The 25,632-nt window shown below is 45.0% G+C and overlaps 2 protein-coding genes across 3 annotated transcripts in view; one reads left to right on the forward strand and one right to left on the reverse strand.

Annotated features, from left to right (window-relative positions):
• Nucleotides 1–25,123, reverse strand: part of LOC137431492 (uncharacterized) — a 33,547-nt gene extending 8,424 nt beyond the window's left edge. Inside the window, exons 1-4 of the mRNA XM_068122854.2 lie at nt 24,969–25,123; nt 17,954–18,088; nt 10,421–10,515; nt 4,823–5,011 (exon numbers count right to left, since the gene is read on the reverse strand). Of these exons, the coding sequence (XP_067978955.2) occupies nt 4,823–5,011; nt 10,421–10,515; nt 17,954–18,088; nt 24,969–24,988 (439 nt within the window). The 5' untranslated portion in view covers nt 24,989–25,123. The remainder of the gene's footprint in view (nt 1–4,822; nt 5,012–10,420; nt 10,516–17,953; nt 18,089–24,968) is intronic.
• Nucleotides 21,025–22,831, forward strand: LOC144892826 (uncharacterized). Of its 2 annotated transcripts, none has more exons than XM_078781151.1 (3): nt 21,025–21,402; nt 21,525–21,781; nt 22,398–22,831. In XM_078781151.1, the coding sequence occupies exons 1-3, from the start codon at nt 21,114–21,116 to the stop codon at nt 22,413–22,415; spliced, it is 564 nt and encodes a 187-aa protein (XP_078637277.1). In that variant the 5' UTR covers nt 21,025–21,113; the 3' UTR covers nt 22,416–22,831. The 2 variants fall into 2 exon arrangements, with proteins under 2 accessions (XP_078637277.1, XP_078637279.1); XM_078781153.1 differs by having other exon boundaries at nt 21,076–21,402; nt 21,528–21,781.
• Nucleotides 25,124–25,632: the final 509 nt, after the last annotated feature.

The raw sequence follows: 25,632 nt of genomic DNA on the forward strand, positions 1-25,632 counted from the left end.
CGACGGGACGACAAGTCCTTCGTCATCGACGTCGGCGGCAGGTCGGACCGGATTTCGGTGGACCGCCTCAAGCCGGCGCACGTGGACATCGACCAACCACCTCGGTTGGCCCTTCCTCCGTGGCGAGGCCGACCCCCGTCCACGGTGCCTCCCGCTCGACCACCCACCCCCACACCGGACCCCCCCCCCCCCACGACCCTCCAGGGGTCGCTTTGGCCGGGTCATCAGGACCCCTCTTAAATTGACCCTGCCGGTGCAACTCGATTCTGGGGGGGCGTGTGTAGCGGTTGCCGCTGAACATACACAATCGCCTTACACCTGCCGAGGACGCAACCACGGAGCGATCGCTGTGCCGGGCTCACCCAGACCGCCCGGAGACGCTCAGTCTTGCCTTTCCCGGGCATGCCCGGACTCGCCTTTCCCGGGCTCGACCGGCCCGTCCGGCGACACCCAGTCTCGCCGTTCCCGGGCATGTCCAGACTCGCCCAGGTCTCCCGGACACGCCCAGTCGCGCCTTTTAAGGGCAAACGCTCCGGCATGAGATATTCGAGTGCTTGTATATAATGCTGCCCGATAAACGGGCTTTTCAGTTTTACCCGAGTTGATTTGATGCAATAAAGAAACTCGGATGAATCCCAGCTTTTTGTCGCGTCCATTCTTTCGATTCGAGTTGGAGCACAGCTCCTTCAGCGTCTGTCATTCCTCTTCCTGGCATAAATTCAAACTGCATTTCGTCGATCTTCACCTTCTTCCTTATCCTTCTCTCCAACACCCTTTCCAATACCTTCATTCCATGCTCCAATAACTTTATCGCTCGGTACGAGCCACACTCCAGAGGGTCACCTTTCCCCTTGTATAGAGGGACGAGGGTACTCAGTTCCCAATCCACTGGAATGCGGCCTTCTTTCACCACCAGATTACAGATCTCTGTCATTCTCTTCACACCCCAAATTCCTGCTGCCTTCAAAATATCTCCCACAACTCCCGTCGGCCCTCCCGCTTTTCTACTCTTCATTGCTTTTATCGCTTCCTCAACTTCCTTCTCAGTTATCTTCTCTGCCGGTCCTAAAACTGGGTTACTCTCTATGTTGCCATCCCATTCATTCTCTGTATTCAACAGCATTTCCATATATCTTTTCCATCTTCCTTTAATTCCATCTGGGTCCACAACGATTTGTCCCACTTCATCCTTCAAGCCACTCACCCCCATCACATCACACCTCTCTTTCGCTATCTGCTTTGCAATCCTGAATACCGCTCTCTGACCCTCTTCCGAATCCAAGCGTTCTCCGAACATTTTCCTACATGCCTCCTGCGCCTTTGCTACCTCTTTCTTTGCAGCCTTCTTGGCTGCCTTATAACTTTCATGCTCTGGTTTTTCTGCTCCCGTTCCCTTCGCCTTCTGCCACTCCTTGAACTTCTTCCTCTTCTCGTCAATCCTCTTTCCAACTTCATCATCCCACCACCATGTTTCCGAGTGCCTCGGTGGTCCTTTTGTCCATCCACATACCTCACCAACGGCCCCCAACAGACAATCTTTCATTGACATCCAACCACGTTCAAGCTCAACCACATCATCCTCTACGTTACTCAGCCTCTCTTTTAATGCCTCCCTTACTGTCACCTCTTTCAACCTCCACACCTTCATTCTCGGTTGGTACTTCACCCGCCGAGCTCTCCTCGCACCTTTCACCCTTATGTCGCAGACAACCAAGTGGTGCTGTGAAACAGCCTCCTCCCCCGGGATCACCTTTGTGTCCCGGAGGTGCCCCCTATCTCGCCTACGCACCATCAGGCAGTCAACGGTTGTCGTCGACCCACCTGACGTGTATGTAACAAGCTTATTATCCCCTTTCTGGAACTGAGTGTTACAAATCAACAAATCAGCTCTATCAGCAAACTCCAAAATCCTTTCGCCTTCTCCATTTCTCACACCATATCCGTAACCCCCATGAACTCCCTTAAAACCGTCCATACTCCTTCCCTCATGTCCATTTAGGTCTCCTCCTACCACAACAACTTCCTCATCTTTCACGTTTTCCATCAGCTTCTCTATCGCACACCAGAACCTGTCCTTCTCTTCATCGCTCCGACCAACCTGCGGAGCATATCCCGAGATGACGTTCACCAAGAGCTTTCCAATCATCATTTTCACCATCATCAACCTATCACTCGCTCTAGTCACACTCACCACACTGTCTACAAACTCCTCAGAAAACAGGACACCAACACCATTTACGCCCTCCGGGCACCCTCGCCACACAAACTTGTATTTCTGTCTCTGCCTACCCTTCACCATTCTCACACCACTTCCCTTCCATCTAGTCTCTTGCACACAACATATGTCCACTCTTCTTCTGACCAATACTTCCACCACTTCTCCTGATCTCCCTGTCATTGTCCCTACATTCCATGTCCCAAACCTCAGAAACCGATCTCCACTTCGGGATGTACCCTGCCCATATGTCGTTGTGATTGTCATGGTTCTCTTTTTTGAGGCAATGTTTTTTTTATGGCCGGATGCCCTTCCTGACGCCAACCCTCTTTGTCGCCTCTGACGACACGCAGGGATACGGTGTACCTATTCTAACCAGGGTACACACCGGGCGAGATCCCAGCACCTCATCTTCAAAAGGTCATGGAAATTATACAAGGAACTCCAATGAGGTGGCCTACTGTTTGCAAAAAAAAATTACAACATTTTTCACTTCCACAACCGAAAGCAGACGAGAGAGCCAGAATATTTATTCTTCTGGACAGCATGCCTGATTATCTAGCGTACCCTGGTGGCACTGCACTGCAAGTAAAAAGAAGAGTGATATATATATATTCCATTTTCATTGAGTGAAATTCAATGACGGTTTTGTCTGACTTTCTTTTTTGTATTTCCTTGTTTTCTTGTCCACACACTTTCATGGCTCTTCCATCATTATCATCTACCATACATTAAGTACATTTATTGCATTTTCTTTCATACAGATATCGAAGCCTTGGGGACAGCAATAGGACAGATTAAAGTAATGAAATGGATCAGTACAGGGAGCAGGCAGACATAGGGCATACGTACGGATGAACAATATACTCGTATATGTGTGAGTGAAGAAAATAATCACCACCTGATAATTCTGCTCCGCACGTGGTGATGGCATCCACCTTGAATCACAGGATGGAAATTTGTTTGTAATATTCCATGGTTCAGGATCTTCGTAGCTTTGATTATTACCTGCAACATGTTGTAGGTCGAGAAGATCTCCGCATGGTTGTTGTTGTTGTTGTTGTTGGGGGTCGATTTTTCAAATGGGCACACACTGGTCAGAGAGCTGCCGGATCCCACCCACATTTGTCGCTTGACTCCACCCAACATGACACCCAGACAAAATAATATGACTGCCATCTTTGTGTTCAGGTGGACCAAGACATCAGGCCTGTAGGCCTCCACTAATTATACACTGTCCAGGTTGGTCCGCTGATTATACAGTGTTGACCCCGAAAAATCTAATCATATGTCGAATAAAAATTATTAATAAGGTTTAATGAAGCCCATCAGCACGCATGGTATGCACCTTCCTAAAATAGTGTTAAATAATTCTTCAACGGCCCCATATTGGGGTTAAACAATCCGTGACAGTGTGACTAATATATCAGCTCATTCTGATATAACAGTGGAGAGGGCGACGTGGATGAGAATCAGGGGCGGATTCAGGAAATTCAAGATGGAGGGATGCACCTGCCATAGTACCGAATGGGAGGTGTGGGGAGAGGGGAGCATGGAGAAGGGTCTGTGGATCCACTCCTAGGAATTTAAATATAAAAGACCATCAGAAACGGCATTTCTTGCATTCTTGGAAGTTTCTGCAGTTCCTTGCGTTCTTTGGTGACCCAACAGGTTCAGCAGATTCGCGATGAATAACCACCTTTAGAGGCCATTTTTCCCCGCAAAGCGGGGGTTGGCCTTTTTCGGGAACCGTGGTTGTTGTTGTTCTTCGGTCCCCTATTTGAAGCAATGTTTTACGGCCGGATGCCCTTCCTGACGCCAACCCTTTTTGCCGCCTTTAACGACAAACAGGGAATTACCAGTGAACTGGTACTCTATTTAGCCAACCCCGGAAGGATGACAGGCTGAGTCAACCCCCCTGGCGTTAATTCAGCGATCGACCGGGATTCGAACCCAGGATCCTTGGATCCTAAGCCGGCACCCTAGCCACTAGCCCAACACCAGGGATAGATTCGCGATGAATAATGGCCCAAATAGGCGAACTGTCCAGCCGTTCCTTAGTTAAACCCAATATGACCCCTAGTGTGGTCACAACCTGCGACAAAATCTGCCAATGGGCCGATTTAGAAACTCGCATTTAAAGCACTCTTAAAAGATGAACAGCACGATTAGGAAACACACATTTGATGTGCTATTAAAAAATTAACTTGACACACACCTCTCACCACATGTTTATCCTGTAAACACATACCCAATTGACTCACGCATGAAGAGAAAGTACGCACCATTCAACTCTGTACTTGCCACTGGACTGCATCCAATGTCACAGCATGTAACTTATCAAAAATATGAAGGGGAAGGGGTTCCTCCCCCCCCCCCCCCCTTTTGCACCCTTCTCCCCTTCGATCCGGCTATGTGAGGTGTTGAGTTAAAATTTTAACAGCATAGTAAATGTGTTTCCCAATCGTGCTGTTCTTCTTTTAAGAGTGCTCTAGATGTGTGTTTCCCAATTGGCCCATTACCTGATTTTGTTGTAGGTTTTGACCACAGTGTGGTAATTCTTGTTACGATTTGAATGTACTTTGATTTTAAAAGTAAAATACTCACTTTTGGGACATTCGACTGCTGCTCCCCTTGAATTCATGTTCACACAGTTCAGTACATTTGCTGCATTCTCTCCAGGTAATCCTCTTGGTCCAATTAGACCAGGTACACCTGGGTTACCCGGTTGGCCTTGTTGACCGTCTCTACCAGATATGCCTGGAAGACCAGGTGGCCCCTTTGCTCCAGGTAATCCTGTAACAATATTTTAAAAACAATTATTACTATGGAAAATTCAGGTGTTTTTCTCCGTTTTTAAATCATAGTTAGACCAAATGTAACTAAGTTAATGAATCAGTGTTAATTTTAATTTCAAAGTTAATGGCTGTACTTAATCATCAACTGCACTTGATGCATTCACAAAAGTGCATTCATATGTTAAAGCTAGTTAAACCTTAGAATTCTGTTTAGCAATTAAGATATTGTTGCGGTTTTGGGAAACCACTAAAAAGTAATGGCAACAATCAAAAGTAAGATCTGCCTGCAACCCTCTTATGGTTAAACTGCCAAAATCAAGACTCTCTGCTCACCTTCACTCCTTCATTCCTCTTTTCTCCTGCCTCTGGAACAAACTCCCTCACTCTCTTCAATCCCACTCCACCCTCCAGGTCTTTAAAACAGCTGTTCACCACCATCTCTTATCTTCCCCCATCCAAAACCTTGATCTTTTCTACCCCCGCTAATTTCACCCCAAATCCACTTTTTTGAAATACCAACTTCTGTCCTGGAAGTCCTTGGTGTCCTTGTGTTTTATACTTCTCCCACCCCCCCCCCCTTCCCACACCTCCTCCCCCAAAGCCCTCTCCCTCCCACACATCTCCCTGCTCTCAAATGTTGTGTTTGTGTGCTTCCCCTTCTCTCCCCATCTTGACTTCCGCTCCCTCTTTTTATATATTTTGTTTGTCTGGTTGATTTGTTTGTGAAATAAATGTTAGCTCTTTCACGAGCCTTGAGTCAGTATACAAAAAAAACAAAAAAAACCAAAAAAAAACCCACCATACAGGTCCCTTAAAATAGTTATTTCATAGCAGACCATTATCTTAGCCCCTTCCCCTTATTTCAGGTTATTATGTCTTTATGCGTTGGGGAAAGGAAAGATAGGTCCTCCTCTCATAAGGGATAATTTACCAGGAAATGCACCAGGCTCAAAGGCATACCATGGTGTCCAGGCTTAGAAACCCACCAATCAGGTCCTGAATCATTTTGGTGGAGCTTGTGGGGTGGAGTAACGGGCTCCACCAATCGGGAGCCAGGAGACATCCAAGATCCCCCCCCCTTCGAAGAGGGTGAACAAAGAGAGATTCAAGCCATTGATTCGCTCTCTGGCCGCTCTCTTTCGGCCCAATCAGCACGTGGACATTTTGCTCTTGGCTGGTCTCCCTCTCGCAGGCCTCTACACCTGCATTATTCGAGTCTGGCCTGTCTCTTGTGCACTCACCACGTGTCTGCAAGATTGCTACACTCTGGGCCTGTCTTTTTGTCGACTCTGGGCATGTCTCACTCTGCTGGGTTCACTGAGCATGTGTGCTCCTCTCTTGGGGCCTGGATTGTTGACCTAGCACGTATGCTCTTCTCTTGGGGCCTGGGTCACTCTGCCGTGGTGACGATCGACTTCACTCTGCCTGTCCGTGCTGGGATCGCCATTACCTGTTCATGCAGGTAACCCCCCCCTCCCACCCTGGGAACTCCCATGATCTGAAATCTAAAAATCGAAGCCTGAGTGATTGTACGGCCTCAGTGGCGACACCAGGACAGAGGCCGTCTCGAGAAGAGGCATCCGGAGCATCGTAGCCTTTGTGCTATCAGGTTCCCAACGTTCGTTCGTTCCCCTCCCCTCCCCCGTGAAAGTGTGCTGGGCCCATGTAGTGTTTATTTGTTGTAATCATAATTAGGTGTAGAATAAGCTAAGTTCCTGCTTCTCGTCCGTTTTTCTTTCCTATTGAATAATTACACTATAAATATTTGTAAATAAATGAAACTTAAACGTTTCCTTTCTCTCTGTCCGTGAAAGTCTTTTCCTTCATTGATCCGCCATTGCTTGCACCCAGGTTAACATCGGCCGTAACAACATTAGCATTACTCCGGCGGTTACCAACTGTTTTTGCTCGGCCATCTAAATTGGTATACCGCCGGAGGGTATGGTGCGTTCCCCGATTGGGACCGTCACGTGGTACAGGTAAACGCGATGGACCAATCGGCGTTCGTAGTTGCTGATTCGCAACCTGCTAAATTCGAAGTTATTCGTGCGCGGCAGCCGCAGCCCGCAGGTCCGGTAAATTCGGGAGGGAACTGAGGTTAACCCCCTCGTAGTAAACCCGAACCCCGGCCGTAACATATTCGGTGTTCAGGAGCAGGATTCCTGTCCGAGCACCGTAACAATATATCACATCCATGTGGATATAGATATGCCTTGCGATTGTGAGTTAGCTCGAGTGCATGGTCCTTTCCTTCCTATATTTTGGACTCCAACCATTTCCCCTGAGCAACACACAAATGCACACAGATAAGATAACACCATCCCCACATCCTTCCCTTTAGAAGATAATTTTGGTGTAATCGGCTTGAAGGAGATGCTGACGAGTTACCTCAGTCAACCTCCCCTAGGAGGAAGTAATCAATGAAAAGTAACAAATGATCGCTAATTATCGCCCCACCCCCTTCCCGGAAAAAACCCCCCGCAAAGGGTTTGCTGATTTTGGGAGATCCCTCCTGGGAGCCCCCCTAATCCGCTGGGAGGCCCCGTGATACGAAATTGAAACATCTAAGACTGGGCAATCCTGCGGACCATCGCGTAGATGTGCTGTATTGAGTTTCAGAGCAATCGGTTCGTAAATAAGAGACGCTTTGGGATCACAAGTTTCAGGGGGTAAGCTCCCCCTCCCACCCTGGGAACTCCCATGATCTGAAATCTAAAAATCGAAGCCTGAGTGATTGTACGGGCCAACAAGTAGAAGGGCTGTGTTGGGTTTCAGAGCAATCGATTGGTAAATAAGGGATCCAAAGTTTTGGGGGTAACCACCCCCTCCCCCTTTGAGCCCCTATGATATGAAATCAGAAAATGCAAGATGAAGCAATCATGTGGAGCATTGAGTAGAAGGGCTGTGTCAGGTTTCAGAGCAATCAGTTGGCAAATAAGGGACAAGTAGAGATCCAAATATTCAGGGGGTAACTCCCTCCAGCTCCCCTTCCTCCGCCTCCTCCCCTCCCCCCCCCCCAGAACCTCCATGATCCGAAGCCGGAAAATGTAAGACTGCACAATCCTGTAGACCATCAAGTCGAAGGACTGTATCAGGTTTCAGAGCAATGGTTTGGTAAATAAGGGACGAGTAGGGATCCAAAGTTTCAGGGATAACCCCTCACCCACCCTCCTGGAAGCCCCCCATGATCCAAAATCGAAGCCTAAGCGATTATGCAGGCCATTAAATAGAAGGAAGTTGAGTTTCAGAGCAATCAGTTGGTAAACAAGGAGAAAAACAATTAAAATATCAGAGCCTGCGTGGTTTTAGTAATTTTGCTATACGGAAATGAAAAGCCGTTAGTCGGCCCTCTTTTGTTGGATTACAAAACAAAATCTTCTGCATATGTATACTTTCATGTATTGTCTTTGTGCCAAGTTTGAAAAAAATCGGTCCATGCATGTTGAGAAATGGTTGGGGAAACGTTTAAGTAACAAAATGGCTGCCAGTCAGCCATCTTGGATCTGATTTCGAAAAAAATGAGGTGCACAATTAAGCCATCATTCATTATCTGTGTGCCAAGTTTGAACAAGATCAGTAAATGCATGTTCGAGAAATGGATGAGCACGTGGTCAATATCGGGCTTTTTACAATTAAAATGACCGCCAGTCTACCCGTCAGCCATCTTTAATCAGATCTCAAAGTAAAGTGAGATGAACGTATATGCCGTCCTGTGCTGGTGCCAAGTTTGAACAAAACCGGACCATGCATGTTCAATAAATAATTGGGAACACATTTAAGTAACAAAATGGCTGCCTGTCGGCCATCTTGGATCTGATCTCGAAAAAAATGACGTGCATATGTAAGCCATCATTCGTTTTCTGTGTGCCAAGATTGAACAAGATTGGTCTATACATCTCCAAGATATGGTTGCGGACGCACGCATGCACGGACAAGACCCAATCCATAAGCCCCCGTTTCGGATTAATTCCAACCGGGGCTAATAAGGGAGTAGGGGTTCGAAGTTTGGGGGGTACCCCTCGTGGGAGCCGCCATGATCCAAAATCAAAAAAATTTAAGCCTGAGCGATTGTGCGGGCTGCTGTCTTGTATTCACGTGTTAACTTTCAGAACAATCAGCCCGTTGGTAAGGGAGGAGTAGCAAACAGAGGAAAAAGTTAACGAAGGGGCGAGCGGATATCACAACCCATTTTAGAAGTTCATCTCTTCGAGAATCGAGATGCGATGGCGAAATAAAAATTAAAAAATTATCGGATCCGGATCCGGATTCATATCTTCACCAAAATCGAATTAATCCTTCCTTGTCATACACCCAATCTGTCTACAAAGTTTCCTCCGCATCTGTCCATAACCTTTTTAGATATGCTACTCACAGACAAACAAATAGAGGAGTGAAAACAAAACCTCTGTCTACCTTAGGTGGTGGATCCGCAGAGGTAACAACTATGTAGGAAAAAGGTAGCAAGGGGAAAAGCCGGTCGGTCAGCGAGTGCATCGAAAAGAGGTAGGAAGAGACTTTTTTGAGGTGTTGATATGCTACAGTCCTGAGGGTCTAGAGGGAAAGACCAAGACACAACAGACCCAGAAAGTCTGTTCCAAAGTTTGTTTTGTTGCTCTTTAACGGCCACTATTATCCCACCTTGTGGAGTCGGCTGGGGGAAGCTTGGCCCAAGTCGAAAGACATTCGCCTAATTATGGCAGGAAATTGGCCATGATGCCAGCAATACTCGCCTACTCTTTGTGAAAGGACACCATGGGATCTTTAACGTCCGCCAACCCAGATTGGCAAAGTTCTGTCAGCAAAGTCTGTTCTAAATATGGAGAAAAAAAAAAAAGAGTTGGGTGTTACTGAAGGAATTGGGGAGAACATTAATTTTAGATGTAGTGGGTTAGAGGGAGAGAGGTAACTTGGTAAACCAGAAGGTAACCCGGTTCCACCAGGCGGTTCTAAGGGAATTCGTTTCCAATAGATCAGGATCACCTGATCTTCCGTTCACCTGCCTGATCTGGTAGGTAGTTGGTGATCAGCAGAAAGATACGTACAGCATATAAAGACCCATCGCAGCATTATTGCTTGATTAGTTTGTATTCGCTACAGGACAATTGTTGATGGATGGACGCACGCGGGCAGGCACACCAAGACCGAGCTCCTTTTATATTATAAATGTTTCTGGTGGAACACATGCCACCTGCCACCTGCATGTGCTCAGAGTGGACCAATGGGAGACGGAAACGAAAACTAAATGTGCAAGTGGAACAATATCATCAGAGAGGAGGCAGATATAAATAGCAAGGTCTCCAACTTGTCTGTGGTGAGGAGGGAAGCAGAACCTGGTAATTTATCTCTTGCTGAGAGCTGTAACACTCGAAGAAATCGAGAAATCTCTAACTCCAATAAATAATTGTACCTGTTAATCCACGTGGTCCTGGTGGTCCTGGTGGTCCTCGTGGTCCTGGTGGTCCTGGTCGTCCTGGTTTTCCGAAAAGTCCTTCCCATTCATTCCTATTGGGTTTTTTTGAAAGTAAACACATGCAAATAAGTGATAAACCTCCATTGAAACCAAAAGCAACCATGCTATCATTTTTGATACGGATAAAGAGAATAAAAATGGAACAAAGAAATAGTACAACTACAGGAAGATGTTTTTTTTTTTTTTTTTTTTTTTTTTTGTATACAAGATCGAGGCTCGTGAAAGAGCTAACATTAATCACACAAAAAGACAAACCGACACACAAAACACAAAAAACAAGGGGAGCGGCAGACCGGGGCGGCCGGGGAGCGGCAGACAAGATGGGGAGAGAGGGGGAAGGACACAAACACAACATTTGAGAGCAGGGACATCGGGAGGACTTGGGGGGAGGTGGGAGAGGAATAAAACATATGAACACTGCAAGGACTCTGGGGTGAATTACCGGGGGTAGAAAAGATCTTTCTTTAGAGGTAGAGGTAGAGGTAGAGGTAAAGGTAGGGGAATTAATTAAAGAAAGGAATGAGTTAAGAAGGATGAAATAATAAATGAGGATAAGAAGTGGTGATGCAAAACCAAAAGTATTCTTTGGGCATTTTGAAAGAAATGGGGGTTTACACAATGAGTTTTGTTAAACTGTTACTAAACTTTGTCGGTATTTGAACACATCATCTGAATTAGAAGACGGCCATTTTCCTTTCCATAATAATAACATCGATATTCCATGAATCCTCACTCTTTTCGAGCTCCCTTATTATGAACAACGTATTCCCATTTCTATCTGTTTACTCAAAGCTGGCTGAGCTCCTGCTGTCAACTGAACAATGGAACTATGTACTGAATCCAAATGGGGTTCGGGGGCAGTAGTTCGGAATCGGCCATGACCTCTCCTGGGGCAACCATCCAGCAAAGATGGCCTCCAAAGCAAGCTGCCGTATTGGTTGAAGTGTTTGCCGGTTAACGTGCCTCATTAACCCTATATATCTCAAACAAACCCTATTATTTGCAGGTTAATGTGCTTCCTTCCCTTATCCCCCTCTCCTGTCTTTCTGTCGATTTATTCCCTTGCTTATTTTTCCCAACTGTCTTCCCACTGTCAGTATGTGCCCTTTTACCATCTGTCACCTCTCTCTTCCATGAGACTCAACTGGGTTTTAAAAAAAAGACAGGCATGGGCTTGCATTTCACTCCACGGACAACTTGTTAGATTTCTGTTGGTTCATTGTTTTGTATTTTCAGGTCCTAGTCTCATTATACCAGCCAACCATCTCCACCCCACACTTTGACGATTCAAGTGTCCTTTGCAAAGTGGCTCGGTGTTATTCCCTCTCTCACCAGCCATGGCACTTGAGCAAACGAGTTCTGTGACTCCATGAGACTGACTCAATCCATGAATTTTCCAACCCAGATTTCTCCCAAAGGCAAATCCTCCCTCCTGGAATTGGTGATGACCTTTTCACCTTTTCTGGCCTTATAGCCTGGAATTAAATTGCATTAAATCAGACTTTTTCCACCTTTACTTATTCATCGTAACCCACAACTTCCATGTGAAAAACAAATTCTACAAATTTCAGAACATTAATTAAAAATACAAACTAGAATATCTTGGTTGGATAAGTGTCCACCCTCCTCAGTTAACACTTCGTGGAAGCACCTTTGAGAGTAATTACAGCAGTGAATCTGTTGGGATAGGTCTCCACCAACTTTGCACACATTCATTGTCAATATTTGCCAATTCCTCTGTACAAAACTGTTCAATCTCAGTCAAGTTGCATGGGGAGCGTTGATAGACAGCAATCTTCAAGTCATTCCACAGATTTTCGATTCGATTTAGATCGGGGCTCTGACTGGGCCACTGAAAGACATTTATCTTTTTATTCCTTAGCCAGTCCAGTGTAGCTTTGGCTGTGAGCTTCGGGTCGTTATCATGCTGAAAGGTGAACTTCCGTCCCAATTTAAGCTTTCTTGTAGAGGGCAGCAGGTTTTCCTCGAGGATTTTTCTGTATTTTGCTCCATCCATTTTCCTTCTATCCTGACAAGTGCCCCAGTCCCTGCTGATGAGAAACATCCCCATAACATGATGCTGCCACCACCATGCTTCACAGTAGGGATGGTGTTCTTTTGGGTGATGTGCTGTGTTGGGTTGGGTTTGCACCAAACGTAACATTTTGGATTTAGGCCAAAAGGTTCCATCTTGGTTTAGTCAGACCACAAAACTTTTTGCCACATGGCTTCAGAATCTCTGGAGTGTTTTTTTGCATACCTCAAACAGGATTCAAGGTGGGCTTTTATGAGTAATGGCTTCCTTCTTGCCACCCTACCATACAGGCCAGACTTGTGGAGTGCTTGGGATTTTGTTGTCGCATGTACATAGTGACCATGCTTTGCTATAAAGGCCTGTAGCTCTTTCAAAGTTGCCATTGGCCTCTTGGTGGCCTCTTTGATCAGGCTCCTTCTTGCTTGGTCATCCAGTTTGGAGGGACGGCCTAATCTAGGCAGGGTCTTAGTGATACCATAAGCCTTCCACTTCTTAATGATTGTCTTGATTGTGCTCCAAGGGATATTCAAGGCCTTTGAAATATTTTTTATACCCATCCACTGATCTGGGCCTTTGTACAACTGTATCCCGGAGGTCTTTTGAAAGCTCCTTGGTGCTCATGGTTGAGTTTTAACTGTGAAATGCACTACCCAGCAGAGGAAAGCTACAGGAACAGCTGATTACCTTTGCAACCAAAGGTGGATGGAGGTTATGTTTTCACCCCTTTCTGTCTGCCTGTTTGTCTGTCTGTCCGTTTGTGAACAGGATATCTCAAAAAGTTGTGGACGGATTCGGACGAAATTTGGCAGAGATGTAGCGTATGTGACAAGGTCGAAATTATTAGATTTTGGTGAAGATCCGGATTCGGATCCGGCTACTAGAATTTTAAAGTGATTCTTCACCATTGGGAGATAGGGACAAAAACTATACAAAGCAGGATATCTCAAAAAGTTGTGGACGGATTTGGAGGAAACTTGGTGGAACGGTTGGGTGTCTGAAAAGGACGGTTCTATTAGATTTTGGTGAAGATCTGAGTATGGATTCGGATATGATAATTATGTAATTTTTAAAGTGATTCTTCATCATTGGGAGATAGGGCCAAAAAACGATACATAGCAGGATATCTCAAAAAGCTATAGATGGATTTGGACGAAACTTGGTGGACAGGTTGTGTGTGTGACAAGGAAGAACCGATTCAATGTTGGTGAATATCCAGATCCGGATCCAGCTAGGAGAAGTTTTTAAGTGATTCTTCACCATTGAGTGATATGGCCAAAAACGAGGGGTAGATCAGGGTATGAAAGACTGGACCTATGGTGATTCCTGTGACTGAATTTGATTAAATGTGATTCTGTATTATGATTTTCTGGTCTACTCTGAGATACAAAACGTAAACTGTTCACCAGGCGGAGGTATGCTCTCTACTGAGTGCCGTTCTAGTTTTATTCTGAAATAATCAGAATCACTACAATTTAACACAGGAAGAGGCCAAATAACTTGGTGTGTGATTTTTTGAAGGTGATTGGTTACACCTGAGCTAATTAACGATTGCTATTACAAGGAGGATGGACACTTATCCAACCAAGATATTCTAGTTTTAATTAATTTTCTGTAAATTTGTAAAAATTTGTTTTTCACATGGAAGTTGTGGGTTACGATGTGTAAATAAATGTGGAAAAATTCTGATTAAATGTAATTGAATTCCAGGCTATAAGTCAACAAAAGGTGAAAATTTTGAAAGGGGGTGCAGACCTTCTTTATGCACTGTAATTTAATGCTTCAATATGCATACTATACAGCAACTCAATTCTGTGTTTGCTTCCAAAATCTTGTGTCCCCAACCCCTCACTCTTAGCACCCATCCTTTCCAACTGCTCCTGGATTATTTTTCTTTTGCACCTGAGAATGTGGAAAAAGTTATATCATCCCTTGACTCTGACTCTGCGAATGCACCAGACGGCATCAGTTTATATCTAAAAAACCTGCTCTGCTGCTCTTGCACATTCTCTCTCTCTGCCCTTTTCACCCTATCATTTGTGCTGAGGTCATATTCCATTTTGCTTGGAAATCAGCCAACATCACTGCATTACATAAAATGGTGGAAAAACTGATCCCCTTAACTAAAGACCGATTGTGTCAGCTTACTGATGGTGTCAGCTTACTTCCAATCATCAGCAAGGTCATGAAATCCATCATTGTGGTTGATATGAAATCCTTTTGTCAAACAACCTCATCTTGTATCACCAATTTGGTTTCAGACAGGGTTATTCCACCTTGGACATGCCGCTTCTACTCACCCAACAATGGATGGAGGTCCTCAATGTCAGACATCAGATCAGGGCCATCTCTCTGGACATAATCATGCTTTTTTCCCCCTTTTTCATATACAGAATCGAGGCTCGTGAAAGAGCTAACATTTATTTCACAAACAAATCAAACAGACAAACAAAATATATAAAAAGAGGGAGCGGAAGACAAGATGGGGAGAGAAGGGGAAGCACACAAACACAACATTTGAGAGCAGGGAGATGTGTGGGAGGGAGAGGGCTTGGGGGGAGGAGGCGTGGGAAGGGGGGCGGGGGGGTGGGAGAAGTATAAAACACAAGGACACCAAGGACTTCCAGGACAGAAGTTGGTATTTCAAAAAAGTGGATTTGGGGTGAGATTAGCGGGGGTAGAAAAGATCAAGGTTTTGGATGGGGGAAGATAAGAGATGGTGGTGAACAGCTGTTTTAAAGACCTGGAGGGTGGAGTGGGATTGAAGAGAGTGAGGGAGTTTGTTCCAGAGGCGGGAGAAAAGAGGAATGAAAGAGTGAAGGTGAGCGAGAGTCTTGATTTTGGAAATTTAACCATAAGAGGGTTGCAGGCAGATCTTGTGCGACCTGTAGGAATATTTGGGGGACAGAGCCCAGAGAGAGCTGGGGGGGGGGGGGGCAAGACCAGAGAGGAGTCAGTAGAAGACGGAAAGACCACCTACCTGCCTGCGGTGAGTGAGTGAAAGGCCCTTGGAGTTAGCTTCATCGCGGGAGATTCCAATGATTCTGAACGCTTTGGTTTCAACAGCGTGAAGACGAGCTAGGTGTGAGGCAGGAGCACCAGCCCAGAGGGGAGAGCAGTATTCCATTGAGCTGCGGATGAAAGCCTTGTATGTGGTGAGGAGCTCAGGTGTGCCAAGGAAGGACTTCGCACGACGGAGGATGCCCAGTCGGCGACTAGCTTTGGAGGCCAGATTTGAAATGTGGTTTTCCCAGGAAAGATCATGGCAGATAGTGAGACCCAAAAGCTTGAGTGACAGAACTTCTTGGAAAGGATTATTCAGAAAGTGGATGGGAGGGTTGTCCAGTCTGTCTTTTCGGAGAGACATCGTAAGAGTGTGAGATTTGTCAGGATTGAAAGACATGTTCCACTTGTTTGCCCAGTCTGTGATTTTGTCCAGGTCTGCAGAGAGTGAGGAGGCTGCAGACTGCCGATCTGAGGGATGAGGAATGGAGTGACAGAGAGTCGAGTCATCAGCAAAGAGATATAGAGGATTTTCAAGAGAGTCAGAGAGATCATTGATGAAGACCAGAAAAAGCACAGGGCCCAGAACACTGCCTTGGGGAACTCCAGCCTGAACAGGAAGAGGAGATGAGAGAAACCCATTCAGGGCCACACGTTGACTACGACTAGAGAGTAAGTCCGCCAGCCATGCGTGGAGATTTCCATGGATACCAAAGGAGGAGAGTTTGGTGAGCAGAGCGGGGTGCCATTGGCATATAGTGTGGCATCTTGCCTTACTCTTTAAACACCCAAGGCCAACTCCATACAAGGCTTACTGACTTCCTCTACTCTCGTAGCCAACATGTGGCACTCAACAGGATATTTTTTAGCTCCTCTCCCTGTTAAGGCTGGAGTGCCCCAAGGCAGTGTTCTGGGACAAGTCCTTTTCTTGATCTTCATCAATGATTTATCTGACTCGCTGGAAAATGCCCTCTATCTGTTTGCTGATGGCTGCACTATTTGCCATGACATCCTTCAGACTGGCAGCTAGATACAGCCTTTTCCCTCTCTTCAGACCTTTAAAAAGAACACGAGCTGGTCAAACACTAGGAATATGATATTCAATCCTGACAAATCTCACACTCTCACGATCTCTCTCCGAAAGGACCGCCTAGCAATCCCCATCCCCCTCCCCCATCTACCTTCTTAACAATCCTCTTGAGGTTCAGTCACTCAAATCATATTTCAAAGTTGGTCTGCGCATCCACCATCATACAATGTCCTTCCTTGGCACACCTGAACTCCCGTCCACCTACAAGGCCTTCATCCGCAGCTTTATGGAGTTCTGCTGTCTCCTTTGGGCTGCATCCTCTGCCTCACACCTTGCTCAGCTTGATGCCGTGGAAACCAAACCAACAAGATTCTTGGAATATCCCACGATGAAGCTGAGTCGTTGAGCCTATCACTTTGCCATCACAGACAGGCCGATGATCTCTCTGTCTTCTTCTGTCTCCTTTCTGGGATTGCACCCTCTGTTCTTTCCATGCTTTGTCCCCCTCTCCACTGGTCTCTGCAGGGCTCACACAGTCCACCATCAACCCCCTTCTGGTGAAACTACCTAAATCCAGGATCACTGCTCACCTCCACTCATTCGTTCTTCTTTTTGCTCGCCTTTGGAATAAACTTTCACATTCTCTGGAATCCCATTCTTCCCTCCAGGTCTTTAAGACAGCTGTTCATTGCCTTCTCCTGGTGCCTGATGTTGGCTTAATAATGATCAGGGTGCTGGCTTGGGATTCTAGGATTCTGAGTTTAAATCCTGGTCGGTCATTGAATTAACCAGGTGGGGTTGACTCAACCTGTCATCCTTCTGAGGTCAGCGAAATGAATACCAACTTACTGGGATGAATGAGCCATTTGAGTGTCCTGTGTAGGAGTGATTCCCCGACCAGAATTGTGCCCAATAGCGAATAAATGGTTTCAGCAGCCATATGCATCTGAAGATGCAGGAGTGGACATCATCATCATCGCCTTCTCAAAATGTCCCAAATCTGAAACCATGATCTTTTCTACCCTCGTTAACCCTCCACCTCCCAACCTCACCCCATTCCCTCCTCCTTCCAAGTTTCCAGTTTTTCCTCCTGAGTGTTTCCTTCTGTATCCATCTTGTCCACCCCATGTATCCTCTCCAGCCCCCCATTCCTCCCCATAGCTATTGTTTATTAGTCTGCCTCTATCTCGGTTTTCAACTCTGCTGTTGCTGACTCCCACCCCACCCCCAACCCCCCAAAAATCCTTCCCCCACCCACTCCCCCTCTCTCTCTCTCTACTGCTCCTTTTGTCCTGTTGCGTCCTGATCCATTCAGTGTATTAGCTAGTACTAGCTCTTCCCCGAGCCTTGACTATGTATACAAAAAAAATTGTACATAAAAATTGAATACAGAACCAACACATACAGTTTATTGGGAATGGCGCAGGTATCGAGGGTAAGCAATGGCTTGTGGCAATTGTCTTCTTCATCTGCTCGGACCGGCAGAGCAGCAGATGAAAGGAGTAGAGTCGCCCACAGAAATAATGGCGTCATGTTTAACCTGTTACCAACACAACAATGTAAAAATCACAAGGGGTTTCAACTCATTCATCATTCATTCACTTATTTTGGCTTCAATCCTGAATCAGGTATGCCATGCAGTGTAGACAGGGCAAACCCAAGGAAAAACTAACATTTTTTCCAGTCAAGGTTTTCTCAGTGGATTCATCATCCTGAACCCATACCATTTGATATTAGCTTGGGGGCCACCCAGAATTTTGCCTCAAATTCAAGATGGCGGCCAAAATCCAAAATGGCCACCAAAATTACCTTTAGGAGATTTATACTGCCTCGTAGTGTTTCCTGTCAAGGTTTTTTCAGTGGTTCTGTCATCCTGAACATATATCCTTTGAGATTAGCTTGGGAGCCACCCAGGATTTGGCCTAAAATCCAAGATGGCCACCAAAAATCAAAATGGCTGCCAAAATTAAATTAATTAGGTTTATACTGCCTTACAGTTTTTCCTGTCAAAATTTTCTCAGCAGTTCCGGCATACTGGACCTATAGCCTTTAAAATTAGCTTGAGGGCCACCTATGATTTGACCTCAAATCCAAGATGGCCACCAAAATGGACGTCAAAATCATCTTAATTATATTCAAACTACCTCTTAGGTTTTCCTGTCAAAGTTTTCTCAGTGGTTCCGCCATTCCAAACCTATGTCCTTTGTTATTAGCTTGGAGGGCACCCATGATTTGGCCTCAAATGCAAGATGGCCATGAAAAACCAAAATGGCCACCAAAATTACCTCAAAATTGATAATTTGTCTTATTTGTCCCCCAGAATGTTCCGTTCTCGGAAAGCAGGGTTTAGGGGCTGTGCAATAATTATGGGACCTGGGGGAGTGAGAAATTTCTGTATGGTGTGCCAAAAAATGCTTGCCCCCCCCTCACGACGTGCCAAAAAATCTTTGCCCCCCCCCTTTGCACATGCCAATTTTTGGTCATCTCCTATTCCAAACCTGAAATGGCCTATATAGGCGATGCGAGCATAGCGAGCAGGACATTTTGCATATTTGAACGCTTTTGTGCGACTTTTCTATGCATATTTATTGCGTAATATAAAAACGGCCTCCAAAATTGTGTGCCAAAAATTGTTTTCCCCCTTTCGAAGTGCCAAAAATTGCTTCGCCCCCTCCCCCCTCTGGCCTGCTAAAAAATGCTTGCTCCCTCCCCAATTTCTCCCTCCCCCAGGTCCCATAGTTATTGCACAGCCACGTATGAGGGGCACACTTGAGCTGTGCGCGTTTGAGAATAACCTACATGTAATGTAGGTCAATTTGACAAAGCATTAAAATCATTTCCGATCATACAGGTGACATTAATTATGATGCAGACACAGAAGATACGAGAGATACGGCCCAGCCCCCAAAGAAGAAGAGAAGAACGAGACCCAGCCATAGTGAGGACAAAGGAGACAACAGCACAGGAGGGGACGAGAGTACTGGAAGTGACAGCGACAGCATTGAAGAGCAGTCGGCTACCTCTTCTGGCAGTATTAGAGCAGTCCACTCATCTGACTCACAGACGGACAGTGACTTGGATAATAGCGAATGAACATTAACTCTGGACTTGCAGTTCTATCTTAATTATGTGTTTGTATCGCCCATTTTGTTGGTGAATTGAACTGTAGGATGACCAGAAAATACGGTTAATATTATCTCAATTTACATTTTGTGGCCTGTTTTGAGTGAGAATGTCATATTTACATGTTAATAAAGCTCGGTTGAGTATTCTGGACCCCAAAATCAATTTCCGGTACCATTATAAACCTCATATTAGGTACAAAATGTTAATTTAACAGGAAAGGGAACCCTTATTAATTCAATTTTGAGGTAATTTTTGCAGCCATTTTGGATTTTCATCGCCATCTTGCATTTGAGGCCAAATCCTGGGTGCCCTCCAAGCTAATAACAAAGGACATAGGTTTGGAATGGCGGAACCACTGAGAAAACTTTGACAGGAAAACCTAAGAGGTAGTTTGAATATAATTAAGACGATTTTGACGGCCATTTTGGCGGCCATCTTGGATTTGAGGTCAAATTCTAGGTGGCCCTCAAGCTAATTTTAAAGGCTATAGGTCCAGTATGCCGGAACTGCTGAGAAAATTTTGACAGGAAAAACTATAAGGCAGTATAAACCTAATTAATTTAATTTTGGCAGCCATTTTGATTTTTGGTGGCCATCTTGGATTTTAGGCCAAATCCTGGGTGGCTCCCAAGCTAATCTCAAAGGATATATGTTCAGGATGACAGAACCACTGAAAAAACCTTGACAGGAAACACTACGAGCCAGTATAAATCTCCTAAAGGTAATTTTGGTGGCCATTTTGGATTTTGGCCGCCATCTTGAATTTGAGGCAAAATTCTGGTTGGCCCCAAGCTAATATCAAATGGTATGGGTTCAGGATGATGAATCCACTGAGAAAACCTTGACTGGAAAAAATGTTAGTTTTTCCTTGGGTTTGCCCTGTCTCGTGTAACTTGTATAATTAATGATCATCTTGTGTTGCCAACTCTTCTTAGTAAATGAAGATATAATCACACTGGACCAAAGGTATCATGAATATTGTTGTTCACAAGAACTATCCGTATACATATTATGGAAGGTCAACGTTTTAGGGGAGATCCGGGGAGAGTGTGCCGAGGAATTGAGAAAAGAAAGAAAAAACATAGGGGCAATTATACACCTGGGCCCGTATTCATAAACGTTCTTATGTTAAGTACACTTAAACTCCAAGTGTGACACTTACCTAGGACTAAGACTTATGTCGGTATTCATAAATGACCTTAAGTGTTACACCTCACTCAGTGTGACACCTAAATATAGGCATAGCACCTAACCGTTTTGACTGGCCGTTGCTCGGGTTAATGATCATATTTCTTGCACGATTGTGTCAGTTTCTGTGGTTTGGCTGACTGCCATGACATAAGGACGGGACTACATAACTGGGTTCAAAACCAAATGCTATTATTTAATGCTGTTGTAAGTCGCTAGGAAGACCTTCGGCATTCTTTCCACCCTTCATCATGGCAGGGAACACCAAGTCTACGAAGCGAAAGAAAAATTTCACTGATGCCGAAAAATTTCGGCTGTGCGAAGAGTATGAAAAGCATATTGGTGTCATCGTATCGAAGTTTTCTGCCGCCGTTTTGAACAGAAAGAAGCATGACGCATGGGTTAAGATAACCGAGGCCATGAATAGAAGAAATCCTCCCGTGGTAAGGAGTGACAAGGACTACCAGAAAAAATGGCAGAACAAGTGCTCAGTTATGAAGGATGAATACCACACGTACAGAAAAGAACTTGCTGAAACAGGTGAGAATGGTTTCAATCTTCTGTTGTGCCATGTTTATTCAGTTGGTTTCTGTATTGTAGTTGATTTTACATTAATTGCAAAATAATTTTTTATTGTTACAAAATCATTTTCCCTTTTATAGGAGGTGGACCAGCACCAGCGGAGCCGTCCCTAATATCGCAGAAGGTCGGCGCGATCCTTGGAGAAGATGATCCAACTGTACACGGTATAGAAGGTGGTGTGGACAGTTCAAGAAAAGATGCAGGATATGCCTACCACGCCAAGTCACCGGATGCTTCCTTGACACTGAATTCTCTTTTGTCACCGGATTGCTCCTTTGACATGGGATGCTCCTTCGAAATCGACATCGGCTGTTCTCAGTACCATTCAAAAGTACCGGTGAGTGTTTATTTGTTTATTCTACAAATCACCCCCCCCCCCCCTCCACCCCCCTTCCTTACTCGCTTTAGAGTGTGCTGCTGCCACTTGCTGGTTGTCCTCTCATGAGAAATTACAATATCCTTATATTAGGTATACTTATACAAGGTAGCTGTCCTATTTGGTGATATGTACAGTGGTAGAATAAAAATATAAAAAATAACCACATTTAGAGGCCATTTTTCCCCGCAAAGCAGGGGTTGGCCTTTTTCGGGGACTGTGGTTGTTGTTGTTTTTGCTGGTCCCCTTGTTTTTGCTGGTCCCCTTTTTGAAGCAATGTTTTACGGCCGGATGCCCTTCCTGCCGCCAACCCTTTTTGTCGCCTTTTACGACAAGCAGGGAATGACCAGTGAACTGGTACTCAATTAGTACGACCTCGGAAGGATGACAGGCTGAGTCAACCCCCCTGGCGTTAATTCAGCAATCGACCGGGATTCGAACCCAGGATCCTGGGATCCTAAGCTGGCACCCTAGCCGCTAGCCCAACACCAGGCTGGTAGAATGATGTAGGCTATATGATATACCATGGAATGTCCTATAATGATGGTCGAGTTGACACAAGGTATTTGTTTTACAGTCCATCAACAAACAGTGACGCCTCCATGACACGTCTCACAGCAACGAGAAGCCGCAAACCGCCTGCAACATTGCCGAATCCATGCCCGCCTTTGGCCGAGGAAACTGATAAGAAAACGAAGCGCAAAGCTGATGAAGCCGGATATATCACGGAGATGCACAAATATCTTTCGTCTCTTGAGAAGACTCATGCAACATTAGAAATTGAAAAACTGCGATTGGAAAAAAACAAGCTGTCGTTAGAAATAGAGGTATTGCAATTGAAGAAGCAAAAATGAGCTTATCCCAGAAATTTCATGCCGGCGACCTGTGGAAGTAATGATGTACTGGTTCCGCATGTCTACACTAATCTTTGATTTAATACTGTAACGACTAAGGTGAACATGTGAAATACATGCATGAATGAGCATTATTAAATTTGTTTTATGCTTTTCATTTCACTTACATCTATCAGAAGTGAGCATTGACAATTTGATCTCTTCTTGTAGCCCCATTGTTCCTGTCCGGTAAAACAATTACATTTTCCGGGTCATCTTCGGGTTGCGGCCACAGTGCGATTGGCTCTTCCTCAAAATCAGGCAAAGCTCTGTCAATTGCAATATTGTGAAGAAGTGCACACACTGCAATGATTTCACAAGATTTTTGTGGCGAGTATCTCAACATCCCGTGAAGACAATGAAAGCGTCTTTTCCACTGTCCCATTCCTCTTTCCACCAAACACCTTGTTTTCTTGTGAGCTCTATTGTATCTACGTTGCTGCGGCGTATTTGGGTTGAGAAATGGCGTCATTAACCATGGTTGCACGGGGTACCCTCTGTCACCTAATAGCACTTCATCACCATTCCGTTCCTCGAATATTGTGGAAAGTCCACTTTCCCTCAGAATAACTGAGTCGTGGGTACTTTCTGGCCACTTGGCAACGACATTGATGAATCGGTATCTCGCATCCATCACTACTTGAGTGTTTATTGAATAAGAGTTTTTCCGGTTAACATATCACCACTCGTGCTGGGTGGGACCTAAAATCCAAACGTGTGTCCCGTCAACTAGGCCAAGAACACCGGGAAAATTTGCAATTTCATGAAACTCTTCAAGTATGGTGGGAATGTCTCGATCCTTTGGAAATTTCACCACAGCCTGCAGTAAAGGAAGCAATGCATGGGTGACTTGAGAGACAACTTGACTCATCATTGGTTGTGATACATGCACTGTATCTCCTGCTGTCAGCTGAAAGGCTCCGGTCGCATGGAAAAGTATCGCTGCCAAAACCTAAAGTTCCCTTGGCAATGCGTGGTTTCGCAATGTCTATGGATCAAGGTTATCACCAATAAAGCCCCTGTCACACCTTGACGATTTAGCCAGCGTATGCCGACGTAACATCAATAACATCCAAAATCGTTTGCCGGTTAAGGCGGTATCGTTGGTATAGTTCGACATCATCGTACTCATCTAGCGGATGAAGTCGGTCACGAAATACTCGTTCTCGACGAATTGCACGCCGTCGAACCAGCCGTTCTTGTGCTATCAGAAGCAATGCAGCCATTCCTCTTCGCTGTCTGGTCGAAAGTGGACAGAATGTACAGTGTGTGGACAACTTACGTTCACTTAAGACACCCCTGGAGGTGTCTCAAATATAAGCATGAAGTTGAGTGTAATACATTAGGTAAGTAGCATATTGAATACCACTTGTTCGTAAAACCTAATTTAGGAGGTACTTAAGTGTTATACTTAGACGTTTATGAATACGGGCCTGCACTCACTCAATAAATACTCAATATAAACAGGGAACTGCACTGACTAAAGGTATTTTAAACCAATTTCAATGGTTGCTAGAAGACAGGGCAGCATGTAGAATCATACTAACATAATCATAAGACTTTAAACAAACAAACAAAAATATACCTATTTTGGGGGGCAACACCCTAACCCCCCACAACCCCATCCACCCCATATACCTCCTAAGACCCCAATTTTTCCAATGCCTTGAACAAACATTGGTGCATCACGGATGATGAAGGTTGTGGTGAAGTTTCATCGAAATAGTATGTGTAGTTTCAGAGAAGAAAGTAAATTCCTATTTTGTGGGGTCAAACCTGGATGCACTTTGACCACCACTAGACCCCCTCAGACCCCGATTTTTTAAATACCGTGAACAAACTTTAGTCAGAACACAACAAATATCATTTGTGCCAAATTTGGTCGCAATCCCATCAGCGGTTTCGGAGAAGAAGTTTCAAGTGTTTACGGACGGACTGACCGACAGACGGACGGACAACGCGCCATCGCATAAGCTTCCCTGAACTTCGTTCCAGGTGAGCTAACAAAGACGATTAAGGTAGGAGGTGAAACATTTTATTTATTTATTTAAATGAGGTTGGGGAAAGAGAGAAATCGAGAGAGAGTGAGAGAGAAAAAAGCAAATGGAGAAAATAAATGGGGATGGGGTTGGGGCAACGACGGAGAGTCAAACATTCTGTCATTATGCATATGTAGTATGTAGATGACCTGCTGAAGTACGGTAATTAAATGAAAACAACATTCTATATCCAAAGCAAATTTAAACTGAACTCACAGATTTTGTTGTTGTGACATCCACGAATCACAAACTAGTGAACCGGAGTGAGTCTGTACAACACTAACTGAACTAGAGTCCCTACAGGGACTGTCTATATACAGGGACTCTAAACTGAACTAACCCCTTCACAATCACGCCCACGTGACGTATTATTAGCTGGTCGTTACCTCTGACACCGAAGGTGGGAGGAGCTTATGTTTCCCTCCCTGTCTGTCTGTTTGTTTGTGAACAGGATATCTCAAAGTTGTCCACGAATTTGGACGAAACGATGGACCTAAGTTTGGTGTCCCACACAGACGAAACGATTCGATTTTAGTGAAGATCCGAATTCGGATCAGAGAAAAACAATTGATGTTTAAGTGATTCAATTGCTATTGGGATTGTTGGTAAAACCCAGCTAGCTCACCAATGAACTTCAATGACTGAGTAATCTACCTGCTCCATTTGGTCTAATCAAAGTGTAGGTCCAGTCCACAATTCATGGTTTACTATTAAATGACTCGAGGGAAAAGTATCCCGAGCTCTCTCTCCATTTGCTACCAATTCCTTTCCTTGCTTTGACTTATATTTCCTCCAAACCTCTTATTTCCCTTCCCTTCCAGCTCCCCTAACCATCACCTTCATAATTGTCCCTACGCTTTCTGAAAATATTCTCTTTTTG

The sequence above is a fragment of the Myxine glutinosa genome, chromosome 7, assembly GCF_964187855.1.
Source record: "Myxine glutinosa chromosome 7, kmMyxGlut1.1, whole genome shotgun sequence".
Taxonomy (NCBI): domain Eukaryota; kingdom Metazoa; phylum Chordata; class Myxini; order Myxiniformes; family Myxinidae; genus Myxine; species Myxine glutinosa.

What these genes read in the sequence shown, in the direction of transcription:
- LOC144892826 (XM_078781151.1), top strand. Translation starts at nt 21,114, where the DNA reads ATGGCAGGGAACACCAAGTCTACGAAGCGAAAGAAAAATTTCACTGAT. An exon ending in AAAAGAACTTGCTGAAACAG is followed by an intron (nt 21,403 to 21,524) that starts GTGAGAATGGTT and finishes TCCCTTTTATAG; the next exon opens with GAGGTGGACCAGCACCAGCG.